The sequence below is a fragment of the Oreochromis aureus genome, linkage group 1 (assembly GCF_013358895.1).
Source record: "Oreochromis aureus strain Israel breed Guangdong linkage group 1, ZZ_aureus, whole genome shotgun sequence".
NCBI classification, from domain to species: domain Eukaryota; kingdom Metazoa; phylum Chordata; class Actinopteri; order Cichliformes; family Cichlidae; genus Oreochromis; species Oreochromis aureus.
The window spans coordinates 9125609-9143368 of NC_052942.1; the positions used below are offsets into that span (position 1 = coordinate 9125609).

At 40.7% G+C, this 17760-nt stretch overlaps 2 protein-coding genes across 2 annotated transcripts in view; one reads left to right on the forward strand and one right to left on the reverse strand.

Moving 5' to 3' along the window:
- Positions 1-17760, forward strand: part of LOC116336536 (protein kinase C-binding protein NELL1) — a 285884-nt gene that overhangs the window by 130219 nt on the left and 137905 nt on the right. The window lies entirely within an intron of this gene.
- On the reverse strand, positions 10374-16842 carry LOC120435036 (chimeric ERCC6-PGBD3 protein-like). The gene is made up of 3 exons (XM_039603799.1): positions 16606-16842; positions 12713-14794; positions 10374-11572 (listed from the first exon to the last, which is right to left on the reverse strand). The coding sequence occupies exons 1-3, from the start codon at positions 16731-16733 to the stop codon at positions 11503-11505; spliced, it is 2280 nt and encodes a 759-aa protein (XP_039459733.1). The 5' UTR covers positions 16734-16842; the 3' UTR covers positions 10374-11502.

Sequence of the window (17760 nt, forward strand, 5' to 3'; positions counted from 1 at the left end):
AGCTTTCAGATAAGGGAGGGCACAATACTTTTATTTCTCTCAGTATTCTCCTATTCCTATTCCTCCGTTGAGAGCAGTCTTTTCTTTTCAAGCCAAAAGTCACATCTATACTGTGTTATATTACAAGAAGAGTTACACTGGAATACTGTAAAACTTCTACTAAGAATTTCTCAATTTAAGTGTCAAGTTTTTTTTTTTAAAGCTGAGGCCATTTACATCTTAACTTATCTCTCAGTTGCAGATTGGGCCGACTCAATTTAAAAATCAACTTCAACTATAGTGAGCCCTGGCAGGCAATTGGCTCTGCAGCAAGATGTGGGACTCAAACTTTTTTTTTTTTGTTAAATAAATGTTCCAGTGCTTTCTGATGTAGGGACATCCTTAAAGCAAAAGCAGAACTAAACATTAGTGAACTCTAACTGCAGTTAGACTGTGGAGAAAAATGGTGTGCGTTCGTTTTGGCGTCATTTTTTGCTGAACCTGTTGCCAAATGTGCTGCAGGCATGAATGCAGAGAGGTACCCAGAACATGCTCACTACAAACTAGTTCTCAGTGCTTTGCAACACTGTCTTTGTCCTAAATCTGCCACTACTTCCTCTAATAAAAAAGTGAAAATGTAGCCTCACCAAAACCCGAATTACTGTATCTTTAGGATTGTCTTTAAGAAGTGATTTTTTTTTTCATATAAAAAACACTTTTGCGCATTAAAAACTTTACAAAAAGCAATATTTTCGGATAGGTGTAGTTAAATAATAATAGATCAATCTGTGCATTAGATATTTATAGCATATGCATATATTTTAGATGTGGTCAAGTCTTATTATCTGATCCCTTGTGTGGGATATTTATGTTTACTTGGGTCCTTGTTTCTTAGATTTAGTCACTGGTGACTTTGAGGGTTCATGTAGTTTGTTCCCTTTTGTTTCTCATGGCTCATCTCTACTTATCTTTGTCTTGCAGTGTTCCCTTGTCTTCAGTGTGTAGTCTTGTTGTGTCATGTTCAGTCTTTTCTTTTGTTTATTTTGAGTTTGTGTGTGTGTGTTCTGGTCTGTGTCTGTTCCCTTTAGTTACTTCCTGTCTTTAATGCTACAGGTTCTGTTTTTCTTGAATAGTTTTACTTCCTGTCTCTGCTCCCTTAACCATCCTGTGTTGTGTTACCACCTGTTTCCTCTTCTCTCTTCACCTCTTGTATATCTTGTGTCTCCGTCTTTCTTTGTCTTTTGAGGTGTTGTCTGCATTCCTGTATTTTCTGACCTTGGATTCCCTGTACTGTCCATTCCAAGTGAGTTTTGGATTCCTGGGTTTGCTGCCTGTTTTTTCCCTGGATATTCTACATTCAAGAATAATCAGCAAAAAAATCTTGCTTTTTATTTATTTCTGCCTGTCTAAGAGCAATCCACCTACCACACTCCTGGCTTACAAAATCCTGAGTTACTCCACTCCCACCACTCTAACCACCAAATGGGAATTTCATCCTCTTAAAACAGCCACAAAGTCTTGGTTTCCAATGTGTGTCAAGGTACTCATGCCTAAAGACACCCTGTGCAAACATCTGCAACATTTATCAACTTCTTTTGAGTCTGATGTGGCCGGTACTGGTAGTATGCCCAGTTAATCACGATTATGAACAAGTTACAATAACCTGTTATTGTCAAGTGGCGTAGTAGATAATGTAGCCAGGCTGCTTGGGGTCAGCTCTTGAAATAGCACATAGCTGTCATATGAATACAGATAATTAGAAATACAAAAAGACATCTCCTACTTATTTTGGCCAGAAGGTGAAGACATGACTTCAGTCAAGTCTGGATACGGACAGTCACCCCTCCTCAGTCTTCCCTTTAGCCATTGCCAATCCGTTAATTACAGCAGCGACCGCAGGGACTAATGATCATGTTCCACAGGGTGGTAATGACACAATTATAACTCCGAGGATATCAGTCATCTCCAATTAGCTCATTCAGTGTCCTTGGCCTTTCAGACACACACATACACACACAGAGACTACTGAATAAGACAAAAACTCAAATGACATAATGTCATTGAACTAAATTACCATCTTGCACAAAGTTCCTTAACTGACAGGGCTTTTTTGAAAGATGGAATGTAGTATCCAGTGCTGCATCCTGTGAATGCAGCTCTGGATACTTGAACTTTGATTTTAAAAAAAACCCCAGAAAATCAGAACATCATATCAAGTCATGAATGAGTGATGTATACTTATGCTCAGTCTTATTTATTTATTTTTTTCCTAAGATAAGATAAGATGGGTTGTGTGCCAAGACTCTAAATTTCATCCTGAAGTTTAGCTTTGTTCATGAATTGATTTTATCTGCCAGAGTACACTAGGCATCAAGGATTTTCCCTTGGAGTAGTGATTTTCTGCTCGGCTCCACAGAGCGCGACACCTCAGAGTGGTTTATGACCCGAATGTTCTGCCAGGCTGCCTTACATTCACACCATATTTAACGGCTGACAATTAAACCCGCCAACAACCTTTCGTTGTAACTGTCACAGCACTAATTTAATGCTCCAGTGCTGGCAAGATGAGCTGTGACAGTATATGGAAGTGAGGATGATGCCACACACACATCATTTCTGTTGAGCAAAGGCATACACAAGGATGAAGGGCAGTTGATAACACTGAAAGTTGCTTCAGACCCGATGAAACACACTAGTGCACATTTTAAAAGGTGATTTCTGAAGTTGTGTTCAAGATTCAGGATTCAAGATTCAAGGTCTTTATTGTCAATACAACGATATACACAGTATACAGCATACCGAAATGCCTTTTCACCACAAGCCCCCCATGGTGCTTTTATAAGAATATAAAAGATATATCTCCAAGAGATATGAGACTAGAAATTACAAATAAATAATAACTCACTAAATTTGGGTAAAGTTAAGAGATAAAAAGGTACTATTACTATATATACATACTATATCTATGTACAATAAACGAAGAAGGACAGGACAGGACAGAGACAATACAAAGTGGTCATGTGCAATTACAGTAAAGTGAGATGATTGTGCAGTAGGTATTGAATACCAGGTTCAAGTTATGAGTCAGGACATTGTAGACAAGACAGGACGAAGGCATGTGCAAGATGCAAAATGTGCAAATAGTATAATTTAGATGTGTTCAGTAACCATGTGACTGAGGTGTGCAAATAAGCATATTGTTCCCAGGCTCCAGTTTGTAGAAGATTTGTGGAAGTTTGTGTTGTTTTGGGGTCTTTTGGTGGGTATTGTAAGGTGTTTGTAAAAGATTTTGTGGTAGTGAGCTGAGTGCTCTAACTGCTTGGGGGAAAAAGCTCTTGCAGAGGGTGGAAAGTGTCCTTCACTATGCTGTTTGCACGTTGTGTTTGTCATAGAGTTGGGAGATGGATGGGAGAGGGCCTTCAATGATCCTCTCTGCTGTCCTCACTATCCGCTGCAGAGATTTCTTTTCAGCGATGGTGCATTTCCTGTACCAGATGGTGATGTAGAAGCAGAGGACGCTGTCAGTGGTTCCCTGGTAAAATGATGTGAGGATGGGAGGAGGGAGACTGACTTCTTCAGTTTCCTAAAAAAGTGAAGACGTTGTTGGGCTTTCTACATGATGGTGGTGGTGTTCAGTTTCCAGGAGAGGTCATCTGAAATGTGCACACCCAGGAACTACACTATTGACCATCTTAACAGCAGTTCCGTTGATGTGCAGTAGGGTGTGGGCCATTGAGCTCTTCCTGAAGTTAACAACTGTTGTAAACAGCAAGAAAAAAATCAACCTGTGAGTCTTTAAAGGGGATTTTTTTAAAAGCTTCCATTTGATATCTAATATCGACAGTAACTGGAGAATCATAATGTCACTTTTTTTAGGGACTTGCCTGAGGGAATTGGGATATGGCTAACGATGCTAGCTGTCAATCGAGCAAACATATATCAACGACAGATTAATAGATTTGATATTGGTTTGATTTTTTTAAATTACTTGCGTGATATCTTGTAGCTATAAAAAAAAAGTGCAGCTTGAAGACAAGCTGTGATATTTCTAGGTTTGCATGTTTTTGTTTTAGTCATAGAAATTCTGATGAACCCAGACTGTTCTCCACTGGAGAACAGCCCTAAAAAGTACTATACAAAAGTCTTGAGCCACGCATTTCATCCTTTTTTTTTTTTTAGGAAAATAGATTCAGTGATTTATTGAAACATGTGCAAACATATCTGGAAATACATGTACAGGCAAAAGCAGAATGCGTTCTAATCAGTTTGAAAGTCCATGTTGGTTACTCTTTCTTTCATTCTCTGTCCAGATGATCAGGCATTCGTTCAATGGCTTAAAAGTATCTGTTTAAACCCCAATTTGTTTTTTTGCATACTTTTAAACAAAATCCTATAAATTGTCATGGACTAGAGCTGGATGCTCTAGTGTTTCACTGATCATCAAATTTATGTGAGTCAAAACCAAAAAAATGGTCATACTTAGAATCTAATTTGCAATCCTGGTCTAAAGTTTGGTGTAGACTTCTAATGTTGACTTCCTGTTTGTTCATTTCAGCAACGCATTGATACATCGGTCATTTAAGACTGTAGGAACAAATGGCAGGAATTCTTTTAGCGTAAGCACTTGTTGGATGAAATAAAAGTTCTCATGTAATCCTTTTTTTCTCCTGCTTGTTTATGTGTTTCATATGCCTCATCTCGTTTTTTTTAGCGGTATTGTTGTCGCAGTCTCTGTGTTGATATGTTACATGATATGTTGATGGTATGAGCACACAGCATTGTGTGCTGGATCTGTTCACTTCTAAATGCTTGGAATGATTTTTGGTGTCAACAGCGCCAAGTGCAAGAAACTGCGTGGCACTCAACTGTGCCAAGCTTCAAAGAGGTTTTCAACAGTTTCATAGCAACAGAGGGAGCCTCATCTAGTGGTTCCCCAAAAATATCTGCCAGGCGCTCCAAGCTATAATACAGATGCTCAAAGTACAAAGGGCCTCAGCTCTCAGCACCTGAAACCCAAAGCATGTCAACTCAGGCTTTCTTTGAGGAGTGTAGTTTAGCTGAAGTGCAGCAGTTCAGGCTGCCGACACAACGAGGAAGGAGTTCATCGATTTATTCAAGGTTTCCATGATCAAAGCTGAGGCAGGGTTATCATTTATAATTCAGGCAAATCTTGGTTTTCTTCTGTTGTGTAGCACAAGCTTCACCGACTAATGGAGTCCAGAAAGAAACAGGTGTAGGGGAGGAGAGATAATCATCTGCTATTTGCAAGTTGAAACAAAAGTTGACAGTTTTGGTTGGCTCACAGTTTCCGCTGTTGGCCCAGAACATTGCATGTTAGATTATAGGTTTAAAACTCAGAGCTAAAGAGCGATTCTGGTAATTCAGGGGTGTGTGTGTGTACTGCTCTTTGTTAAGGTTCAGTCTGCCTTTATTTGTTTAACAGGTAGATTACATTCCAGTGCTTTGTTATCAGTTTTGAACATTAAATTTTGGGTTGCCAAAGCTGTGCCTGGAGGTCCCCTGCTTTGAGTAATTTATAAACAGATTGTTCACATATGTAGAAAAATCCTTTAATGAATATGATACACATTAACTGGAACTTTTTAAAATACGTGGCTTTAAATGTGTGACCCTTAATTAGAAAATTGCTGAGTTTCATCTCTGAACTTCTGAAGCTATTGTAAAAAATTTTGGAGACGTATCTTTTTTCTTTAATTAGTTAATTAAATTTAATGTAATCAATTAATATTACTCGTGGTCTTTATGCATCTAACTTTGGGCTTCAGTTCTTGGAAGCTGTTGTGTGACCATGATCACGTGTTTTGCAGTTTCAGATTATCTAACAGAACATATGAGTGTATTAAAAATCCCCACAAGTCCTTCTGGCTAATTAAAGGAGTGACACTATTCAAAAAAAATTGTGTGTGAAAGACCAGGTGTCAATGTAAGTGTTCAAATTTGTATAGCCATGAGGTGACTGCACTGAAAGATAGAGAGCAAATAAAGAGCCGCTGGTGAAGTTTCACTGTGACCTTCATCTGACGAACGTCCTGTGTGAGCAGAGAAGAAGTCCCCTGATGACAAGTGTGTAACTCCTCTGATGGATGACATACACACTCAGCTACTGAACAGACACGCACGCACATTGGTAGAGAGTTTCTGTACAAGTTTGGTCATTATTAGTACGGAATCCTTCTCCAAGTAAGCGTCCACTCTGTCACTCCGCATTGAAAGACATTCATGAGTGGAAGATGCCTGTCCCGCTACGCTGCATTTTTTTGGCACATGCCTACACATACAAAGTGAGTTATCTTTTCATTGTAAACAGGTTTGTCAGATGTCCACTATAGCAGACTTAGCGACCCATATTGACCCTTTCACACAAAGTTAGAGATACTAAATCAAGTAGCTGACGTGATGAAATTTGGTTGGGTGGATGAATCTAATAAAATGAAGCATATGAATTGGATGTAATGAATTTTGCAGTCTTAAAAATCTTTTTTAATTATGCTATTAGACAGTGCAAAATCATTTTTCTTTTATTGTGTGTTGGGTCTGAGTCAACAGTGATTAACCAGCTGCATGACTGCCCACTTCATGTAATATATATTCTGATTCTGTCCAAAGAGTAAATGGCAGCAATAAACAGAAATGAATGAGGACAAATAAGGATGTCTGGCTAACCCTATGTACCGAGTGTCTTCAACTGAAATGGTTTTCAGTGTATAACAAACCATGATATTATTTATTTGAACCACATTTCTGAAAATTGAGAAATTATGTTCCCATGCAACCAAACTACATCCTCCAGCATTCAAAGGGGAAACCTCTTTTTTCCCATTATCAGTTCATCATTTTTTACCTTTTCCATTTATGACAGAGCTGTGACCTATCCATTCATGATAGGTTTGTAGTCTAATCCTAACCGAGGAGGTCAAAAACAAGTTTTTCTTTCGTTTTGCTTTTCTTTCTTTTTGTTTTTGGAGACAGGGTTGTTTATTTTCCCCCTGGAGTCCCTCGCTTACACTGGCAGAGATGAATTACTGTAATGCCAAATGGAAAATTTCTAACGGAACCGATCAGGTGAACGGGTGTGAGTGCAGTCGAATGAGTGGATAATTGATTTCTGGGTGAGTCACATTTGAGCTTATTCAGTGAGTCCCACAGTGGACAGGGTGTCCTGTGCTTAGAGTTGTTGACTTCATTACAAACAGTAATGGTGTATAATGATGTGATAATGCCTTTTCCCATCAGAATCCAGCAGCAGGACATTGATGCCTTCCACCATTAACATAATGACAGGGCACAGTATATTGTAAAGGTGTATGGTGTCCATCTACAGTAAGCTCCATTCATTCAAGTTCTGCCACAGCCTTTGTCTTTCAAGGTCATGTGAGGATAACACTATATCATAGCATCCAATGGACAAGGTGTGGGTTTCCACTTTTGACCCTCTCCACCTTTCCAAGGGCATAGTTTCTTCATGGCTGCAAATATCCCAAAGTCCTCCATGACTACTGTAACACACTGCCCAGAATCCACTTGGTCCAAACACGGGCATCGCTCATTAAGGCTAACTGTAACCAGTGCTGGATAATGTCAGCGTAACAACCAAGAACTGAAGTTTTTGCAGATATCTAGTGTCGCCTCTTTTTAAGTCTCCTTTGTTTACTTTTGTTCTTCCTCATTCAATGAAACAGTAATAAATGCAACACAGTGACCCTCTGTTCTTTGTTTATGTTTTTGTTGCACGCAGGCATGCATCTCAAATAAGCTCCCCAAGGTGGAGGCTGTCGTTAAGTTTAGGGGTCATTGCAACAGGTGGTTACTGGATTCGGAGCGCATCCCAGAGTGCACAAAAGCCGATAACTACTCGGCTTCAGTGCCACCGCTAAATATTCACAGCCATTTCCAAACTACAGCAAAAGGATTGAATATGCAGTGTGCGTTATTAATGCTCAGAGTCTATTTTGTCTGCAGACATTAAATTTTGTCACAGACAGGACTCGCTTTACCTTGCCGAACATTTTTAATCTTCTGTGAAATGGAAACAAAAGTTTGCCTGCCTGAAGTCTCTGCTTTATAGACTGAGATATGCAGTTCAGTGCAGCGGCTGCAGAATTGCTCCCAATTTAACATTCAGGAGAAAACCAAATAATGTCCGGGGTTGTGATTGGCAGGAGGTTAAACAGGCTCTTATCTGCAGACGCAGGATATATAATCACACAGTGACGCTCGCGCCGCACCGCCCCGCCTGAGAGGATGCTCTGTCTGCAGAGGCCTTCTGCAAGGGTAGCTATCAGACTATTAATCACAGTGCTGTAGCTGCCACCTGGCTGTTAATGCATGTGTTCACTAACGGCTTCCATCAACAGCAGAGCTGGATCAGTTCAAGGTTCACTCGCATTGCTTAACCCAGCTTTCACCCCCCCCTTCTTTCTCTCTATTCTTTTCACCCGGCTATTATTAAAGAGAACATGCACACTTTATCTTATTTGTGGTCAAAATGTCAGGGGCAACATTTGCATACGCAGGCCATTCTGTTGTTTAACAGTAATTGGGTTTTTGAGTCAATGATTTTCTATAAACCTCACGACTATTTGCATCACCAGTGCAGTGTGATCTGTAGTTATTACAGTACATTAACCTTCCTGCCATTTAAATTATGCAACTCTTGCTACCAGTGGTCAATCTCAGTGTTTCATATCTTCATTGGAAACGAACAACCCATAACCTCTACAACCCTACCTCTCAGTCAGATTCAAAAGGCGTTTGGTATAATATTGGGAGGTCTTCATTACAGTAATCCACTGGTTTTGTGATTTTTACTTTATAAAAAGGAGAACAGTGTCAGGTTTAAGCCTTTTCAATCACAACAGCAATGATGGAAAGTTTTGAAAAGCCTTGCCACCCAACTTCCAGGTCAAAACCCTGCTGGAATATTGGACACACTCAATGACTCTGGTTACTTTGTTTCTTAAAGGTCATTGCCAAGATGTTGACTGACTAATTCCACCAACCTGTAATTTTAGAACAGCAGCAGTGACATATACTGACTGGCCACGTCAATGGGTACACCTTGCTAGTACTGGCTGGAATCTCTTTGTTCTTCAGAACTGCCTTAATTCTTCAAGGCATAGATTTAACAAGGTGCTTGAACACTTCTCAAATATTTGGTCCATACTGACATGATAGCGTCATACAGTTGTTGCAGATTTGTCAGCTGCACATCTACGATGTCAATCTACCATTTCACCACATCCCAAATGTGCTCTGTTGGACTGAGATCTGGTGACTTTGGAGCAGATGGGTACACTTTGGTCATAAAGGGGTGGCAATAGTAAATGGAATGGCTGTTATATAGTGCTTTTGTATTCTACCTGAGCACTCAAAGCGCTTTACACAACAGGCCTAATTCATCCTTTCACACCAATCAATATAAGCATTTTTTTCTATGCTTAAGTGCTTTCTGTCTAACATCCACATAATGATGGATGCATCGGAGATCAACTTTGGGGTTTGTAACTTTGGCAAATAGCAAGATACTATACAAAAACCCAGGAACACTGATCAGCAACAGTATTCAGTAATACTGTAGTGCTTGAACAATGCTCAGCTGGTACCCAAATTGTGCACAGAAAATATATTCCACAGCATTACACCACCACCGCAACCAGTTCATTCAAGACACGATGGATAAAAGCTTTCAATGTAGCTTGCCATCACCAGTGTGTGAATGTGTGTGTGAATGGGTGGATGACTGGATGTGTAAAGCGCTTTGGGGTCCTTAGGGACTAGTAAAGCGCTATACAAATACAGGCCATTTACCATTTCATGTTATACATGACAAATTCTAACCCTACCATCTGAATGTCACGCAAGTCTTGACTCACCAGACCAGGTAAATGTATGTGACATTGCTATGGAATTTTTTTTGGCACAAATAATCAATAAAGGCAATCTCTCTCTCTACATATATATATATATGTATATGGAAATGCATTAATTAGTCATAATAGTATCATAATGGTTGTATTTACATCATTCCACCCTGAAAATATTACATCTAGAAATTTATGCTGGCTTTGAGTTGTAATTTTTCCACTAAAGGCTATGCCAAATATCTTGAAAAGGTCCAAATCTATCCCCCCAAAAAAGCTTTTATGGTAATGAAAAAGTGCTGGCTTTGTAGCACAGGATGAGGATCACTTCATCTCTCAAACATCAGTTCCCAAGTGCCAAAATGACCCATGCATGGGATCCTGTTATTCATCTAATATGCCGAAATCAGCACTATAGATGACCTTTATAAATATCTAATCACATAATGGGCCCTTACCCAAACACAGATTATACTCCAAAACAATAACCACAGATTTGAAATAATTGCTCAGTTTTATTTAAAAAAGAAAACACGTAGAAAAACACATCTAAATTCCTACTACATCCCACATGCAAATAGAGTGCACTCTTAAAAGACAAAAGAGGTCTAGTTAACGATAAACAACATGGAAATTACATAAAGTACTCGTTCACAGCTACTTGGGTAGTCTGTACCAGTTTAGATACTAACACTGGAAATGACTTCATATAAGGCACAGATGACAGCGTGCGATATCTTTTCCAAAAATAAGGACATTAAAATGAGACTCTAAGGTCGCTTCTTTTCATCTTGCGACACATAAAGCTTCAATAATTCAGCAAACACAGAGCTTCTTACATATGCATAAACAATTGTAAATTCTAGATCAAGTAGGAAACTAGTCCATGAGCATCTTCAGTGTGCTGTTAATGTACAAAGTTTGCAGTAATGCAAGTTGGTACATAGTGAAGGAAAGGATAAGTTCTTTGATAAGCATTTTGTTATCAAAATACCCTATATGGATTTCTTATAGCTGCCTGCATGCAGTTTATGCTGGTGTATCAAGTTGGTCCACGTTATGCTGGAGCTCAAGCTGAAGGAGCAGAATCCAGCCAAAATAACTGAAATGTTCAAAAAAAGGATCTACCATGCAAACAACAACACCAAAAACAACAAATTGAACTTTCAGTTATCTTCTAAATATCAAAACTGATTTGAACACATTCATTGGCAGACTAAGTAAACTCTTCTGCATCATATGTTATATTCAAGTGTCAGTCCCGTTACTCCTTTGATGTAGAGCTTCCTCTGCTGTAAATCACACAAAGGACATTCCTGAAATCTGGGATGGTAATAAAGTCATTTCAAGTGTCAGGGATTTTAGGAAAAGATCTTGTATTTTTTTAAAAATGAAATGAGAACCTGTATTCATTTTTTAGGTAGAGCTAGACAGAAATGAGACCTACTCATCCCCAACTAAGTCTGGGTGGCTCTCGTAATGGTTCAGATGGCAGTCCGCTTTTCAGTCCAAAAGGTTCTGTGGATCTGTGTGAATAGATGTGATTTTTGGGATAAGATTTGTGAATAAAATTGTCCAGCACCTACTCCTGAAGAGTACTATGTTCATTTTTACTCAGTGTCACTGTGCTGCAGAAAACTTACTACAGCTGGTGAGTGGAAGTGTTCAAAATCTCCTCCTCAGCTTGGCTGGAGCAAAGTTGATGATGGGCTCTAATTCAAGTTAACACAGTAGTACTGTGACAAGTTCCAGCATGAGGCAAACACAGGTGTTTTAAACTGTAAACCAGCGGTCCCCAACCTTTTTTGCACCACTGACCAGTTTATGTCCGACAATATTTTGTGTTGCGGATAAATACAACAAATAAAACCAGTACCAGTACCAAGATTTATTCATAACACAGGAAAAAACCCAGGGAAACCGAGTTAACGATAAAACCGATAAAAATCTGAAGAACCATAAATTTCACACCCGAGCCTCAACTCTTGCGGCCTGGTACCAAACGACTCATGGTTCGGTACCGGTCTGTGGCCCAGGTGTTGGGGACCGCTGCTGTAAACCACAGATTGAGGTATCTGGGTGTTGACTGCAAAGGTGCCACCTGCTAAAGCCTCGTTAGCAGGTGGCACTTAGGACAATACCTTCATTTGGGAGGTTAATACTCCCCATCAAAATAACGTTTATCTACATCTACATCTTCTTCTAGATAGAACCACAGGCTTTCAAGTTTATCTTTCAGTCTACATGCTATTCTGTTTGATCCTAAGCAACTCAGAAACCGTTTTAGCAAATCTGTAAAATACTCTGTTTAATTATATAAAAAACTGACTACCTAGGTAGTTTGTCATAGAAACTAAATCAGGGGTCTCGAACTCCAGTCCTCGAGGGCCGGTGTCCTGAAACTTTTCCATCTGTCCCTGTTGAAACACACCTGAATAAAATTAGTAGGTCATTAGCAAGAGTACAGAACTTGACTACATGCTGAAGTGGCAACCCCTAACCCTACTCAAGTAAATTTAAGTAAATGTAAGTGTTTGGAAAAATGTACTTCTAAAAGTACTTTTATTGCACCATGTTCATTCACTCATGAGCTGCTGTAACATGAATCAAATGGCTGAATTGCTACCTCAGCATGCAGTAAAGTTCTATACAGTCTTGCTAATGACCTACTAATTGTATTCAGTTGTGTTGCAACAGGGACACATGGGAAAGTTTCAGGACACCAGCCCTCAAGGACCGGAGTTCGAGACCCCCTGAACTAAATGTAAATTGCCAGTTCTTTCACTATTGACAATTAAAGGCACATATTTATGCAGTTGACAGAGTATTTCACAGTAATTCTAGTCACTCACACACAGATGTTATTGCTCCGGTGCCACTCGGAGTAGCAATTTCTTAAAGAAGTGAGGCACAGTGTTTTGTGGCAGGTGCTGCAATAGATTGGAGACTTCTTTTTGCAGACCACACACACTCTCCTGCCAGTAGTGGCTCGATTCCTCGAAGCCACGTTGCTCATTTTCGCAGCAAAGTACGCGGGCAGATGACCTAACCCCAGAGAATATGAGGCTTTAGCAGGTGGGGCGTCGGCGGACAGAGGAGCAGATGAGCCAGGGGATGAGTTAACGCAGGGTGCAGGAGGGCAGGAGGTAAGCGGCGCATCGGTTGAGGAGCACTGGCCCACTTTGGATGGGGAGACAGGAAGCACTGGGGATGGAGAAGCAGGGGGGACTTTACATGAAGAAATAATAGTCAGTTTAAAAGGAGAGGGAGGCAACATGTAACTGTGAGGAGGCGCGCGGTTTGGTCCAGAACCGATCTCAGCCAGTGACAAAATGAGCTGCTCCCGGAACCTTTTCTGCGTGAGCATAGGCCGGCTCTGCAGCTTGCACATTTCCTTGTGAAGGATGAAGGCGTTCACTGTGGCTATGTCCACAAAGTGGTAAAATAGAGTCTTGTACCACTTTTGGGTTTTATGAAGGACGTTGTAGTAGCCGATCAGCGCGTCTGACAAGTCAACACCCCCCATGTAACGATTGTAATCTTTGATGCAGCCCGGAATAGGCACGTTGTTCACCGTCCACTGTCCATCTGAGTTTTTTACTTTGCGTTTTGCTACATCGTGGTTGTACGCTTTATGTATAGAGGAACACATCGTTACCTCCCGGGTGTCAAACCACCTAACAAACAACAACTCGCCCTTTCTGATCCATTTAATTGTTCCCCTTGGTGTTTTTTCTGGCACGTTATCCCGCTTGGTTTTGGGAAAACCATTGGCATTTGAACGAACTGTGCCACACGCCCAGATTTTTCTCTTGAGGAGATCAAGGAATAAAGTAGGACTAGTGTAATAGTTATCCACGTAGAGCTTGTAACCTTTACCGAGAAATGGGATGTCCAGGAGTCTCATAACAGCATCGTAGCCTGCACCCTTCCCAGTTGGTTCACTCTCTCTTCCACCATACACAAAAAAGTTAATGGTGTAGCCGCACACTGAGTCTGCCAGCACAAAAAGCTTAAAGCCCCATTTGGTCGGCTTGTTTCTGATGTACTGCTTTAACCCGATCCTCGCTTTGCTCGCCACCATCCGTTCATCTATAGAGATATGCTGGTGGGGGTGAAAGAATGTGCAGCAGGCCTCCAAAATCTGCTCATATAGTGGCTTTATCTTGCACAGTTTGTCAAACCCGGGGGTCCCCTTCTTCTGGTCATTGGCCGCTTCCACAGCAGGGTCATTCATGTGTAGACTGCGGGAAATGGCTAGGAAGCGTCTGCAAGGCATGACAGAGGCAGGAAATGGCAGGCGAAAGAGCTCAGAACCTCTCCAGAACTCCTTCAGAGTTTTCAGCGGTACAAGACCCATGTAGAGGACAAGGCAGATGAAGGAGTACATGTCTGCTGCTGTGACTGGAACCCACTTTTCCTTTTGGGCTTGGTGTTTGATTTTTCCATAGGTGTTTGTGTTTTTCACCAAGGTATCAATGACGGTGGCAGAAAAGAACAACTGGAACAGTTCAAGTGGTGTGTAATGCGCTGTTCTGTTCAGCTGCGGCCCAGCACATCTCCCGGGTCTGAACCGCGGCTGAGGAGGCTCAATGTCTTCTTCTTCAACACTGCGCCACTTGTCTCCATCGTCTGTTTCACCCTTATTTGCTTCCACTTGCTGACTTTCTGCTTGCTGCTTTCTTTTTGGAGTAGTCTTATGTGGTGTGGAAGGTGTCTTGCGAGTCTTGGGGCCAGAGGAGGAGGAGTCTTTTTTGGGCGTAGATGCATAGCGGAGCCTCTTACGAAGGGGACTCTGCTCCCATTTGTTAGATGTAGATTTCAGCGGTGATGATACTGTTGATACAGAGGAGCATCGCCTCTTTGAAGCCCTTCGCTTCTTTGGCCTTACATACAAGTCGTCATCCGAACTGGATTCGTCAGTGATGTCTTCCCTAAACATAAAGCAGATGGATAAGGGTTAGTAAAATTAGAGGTAATGCGTTTTCTCTTACTATAATTATGACTCGCAACCCAACTCTTCTAGCAAGTCAGAGTGAAACCAACAGTGAATAAAGTGGTTATTATCCAGACTAAAATAATAGTACTGCTATTCATTGAAGTGCTACCACTTCAATAATTATATTATAAAAGTTGTAACAATGTAATCAATATTAATCCCATTAGAACTGGTTGCCCTGATATTACTAGTGGCTTAGTATGGAAGCTCATTTCTGCCGCTTAGAAAAAAAACAAGACATCCATAACTTGAAATTTTGAGTCAGATATGTCAAAATTTCAAGTTAATAAGTAAAAATTTCAAATAAGATCTGCCGACCAGGAAGCTCTGTTAAGGCCCCAGTACACCTGCTGGTTAAAAACTGCTGGCACACAGCGAACACAAAAACTCCTTACCCAGAAGCAAAGGCATCAGCTGTCCAACAGTTCAACATAAACACACTGATTCTATACCTTTTGTGCTGTTATCATTCACTAGAAGAGATTCAAGGCTGAAAAACCTGGCACCACTTTATTCATGTTTGATATATGTTGGTGGCTCACTGATGCTGTCACTACATGATTTTTAGTGTGCACGTGTCTGCACCATCTGCTTCCAGTTAACAAGGAAATGATGCCCTTCACTGAGCTTCCTGACTGGTGGAGCTAACTCAAAATTTCAACATATTAATTGAAATTGCGAGAAAATAAGTCGTAATTATTAGTTTATCAAAATTTCATATTATTATTGTGTGAGAATTTCAACTTAACTTGTAAGAGGAGGAGAGCCACCTTTGTCCCCAAAGCCACTCTGCTTTTTAACTCCAGCCATAAGACCATTTCCCACACCCATAAACATAAACTACTCTACACTCTTTTTATACTGCCGACACTTTATTCACTTACAGTTATTTGTTCACTTATTCAGTCACTTTAAGTTTAAAACTGTGTATATACTGTATATTTTAAGTATTTTTTCTCTCATTCTTATTGCCTGTTTGTGTCCTGTCCTTATTTTTAACGACATGCTGCTCTGTTGTATCTTAATTGCCCCTTGGGGATAAATAAAATCTCTCTGATTCTGATTCTAACTTGAAATTTTGATTTTTTTTTTCTTCAGTGGCAGAAACGCGCTTCCATGTGCCTTGTTAGTCAGTATTTTTTTTTATATCTTACTTACAAGCATTTTATCATCTTTACTGATTAAGTATAGCCAATATATGTAAATGTGCAGCAAAAAAACCCAACCCGACCTTCCCTGGTGCACTGTCTTGTAAAACCTATGGCCACCCATGCTATATGGCACCAAACGATAAACGACTGCGGTTTTAGCCTCAGAGATGGCTGCTCACTGGGAGTAAGACAAAGAAAAATCTGTTCTCATGGCAGCTGTATGTGGTTAGAGTTGTATGGCGTGGAGTTGTGCACGCGCCCCGTGCCTTGGCTGCACGCGCTTATTACGGCAAAGGTGCGGCGCGAGCGGTGCATGAAAGAAACCTTCTTATCGAACAATGTGGAGGCACAATGGGTGATATCTACGTGGCCTATTCGTGATTGCTGCAGATTGGCCCACCGGTGTCGGCTTAAAACAGGGACAAAAGGGCAGCCTGTACATACGAGCACAGCACTGCAGTGTACTGGTGTACCTGTTCTGCTTATCACTTTGGGATGCCCATGACCTCTGCAGTATGTGTGCCCGACGCGTCACACATAGCGTAAGCAGGGGCAATTTGTTGGACTGAAGCCAGCTCGGAGTGTTGGTACTCACTTATTTGATCCCCGGGCATTACCACTTGGAATGTAGTCCTTGTCGAGACTGCAGTCGCTATACTCGCTCTCAGAGTCCACCTCTGAGGAGAGTGGTCCCAATTCATTGTCAGAGTCTGAAAGAAACATCGCTTTGGAGTATTCTCCCTCTGGAAGAACGTCTGAGCGGTGAGTTATCTTCCCCAGAGGTTCCTTACACTCAACTGACGCCCAACTCAGCAGACACACATACACACAAAAACACCCCGTTCTTTACCCGGGGGTCACTCTCTCAAGATGTCCCACCTACTTTTTACCATATAGTTAACAGGAAACAGAGTTCCATTGGCTCGCGTAATGACACGCTGCTGGGATTGGTTGATAAACTTAATGAACTGCAGGTCCCTGCGACTCTTACCCTTTGTTTAACAAATAAGTAAATAAATGGCATCCTTTGAATTGGTTTATGACGAAGATAATCAGTTTATAGCACGGTAAAGTGTGGGATCAATTCAGGAATAAACACTTGTATTCAGTTCCTATTTGATTGAATATATGTAGGCTAGTGTTTATTAAAAAAACAAAACAAAACACGTTTTGGTGTATATATGTATTTATTTATTTTTTTCACCAAACTAACAAAATGCATTTTTTAAATCCACACAAACAAGCCATGATTTGTTTTTCAAAAATGACCTACTACCATATTTAATGTCAGTAATACCATATTACACCTCTACTCCCCCTCGTCCATTATCCCAAAGATAGAGTTGGAGATGCAAGAGTGAGGAAGAACTATATTAAGGTGACCCATACTTTGAGTATGATGTGCTCTTTAAAAAAAAAAAAAAAAAATTACCTCCACCATAGGAGGTTATGTTTTAGGTCGAGTTTGCATGTCTACATTCTGTCTATAAATACAATACAGTGGTCCGCCGTTTACCTTTCGCGGCCTCGCTGTTTCGCGGATTTTTCTGTGGGCAATTTTGCATGTTTTTTTTGTTTTGTTTTGTGTTTTTTTACGGCTCATTGTGTTCTGCGTCCTGATTGGCTGTAGACCATTGTCAATCAATCTCGTGCCGTGTCTCCTGTACAGCACAGAATGCGTCCAGCTTGTCAAATTTACATAAGTCTTCTATCGCTAGCAGTGTGACTCTGAAGTGCAGTACTGTAAGTT

Bases quoted from the DNA above. Each gene is read 5' to 3' on its own strand.
- LOC120435036 (XM_039603799.1), bottom strand. From the start codon at position 16,733: ATGTTTCTTTCAGACTCTGACAATGAATTGGGACCACTCTCCTCAGAG. The intron at 14,795-16,605 runs GTGAGTACCAAC...CTTTATGTTTAG, and splicing joins AATGCCCGGGGATCAAATAA to GGAAGACATCACTGACGAAT. The intron at 11,573-12,712 runs GTGAGTGACTAG...AACTTGAATTAG, and splicing joins CGGAGCAATAACATCTGTGT to AGCCCATCATCAACTTTGCT.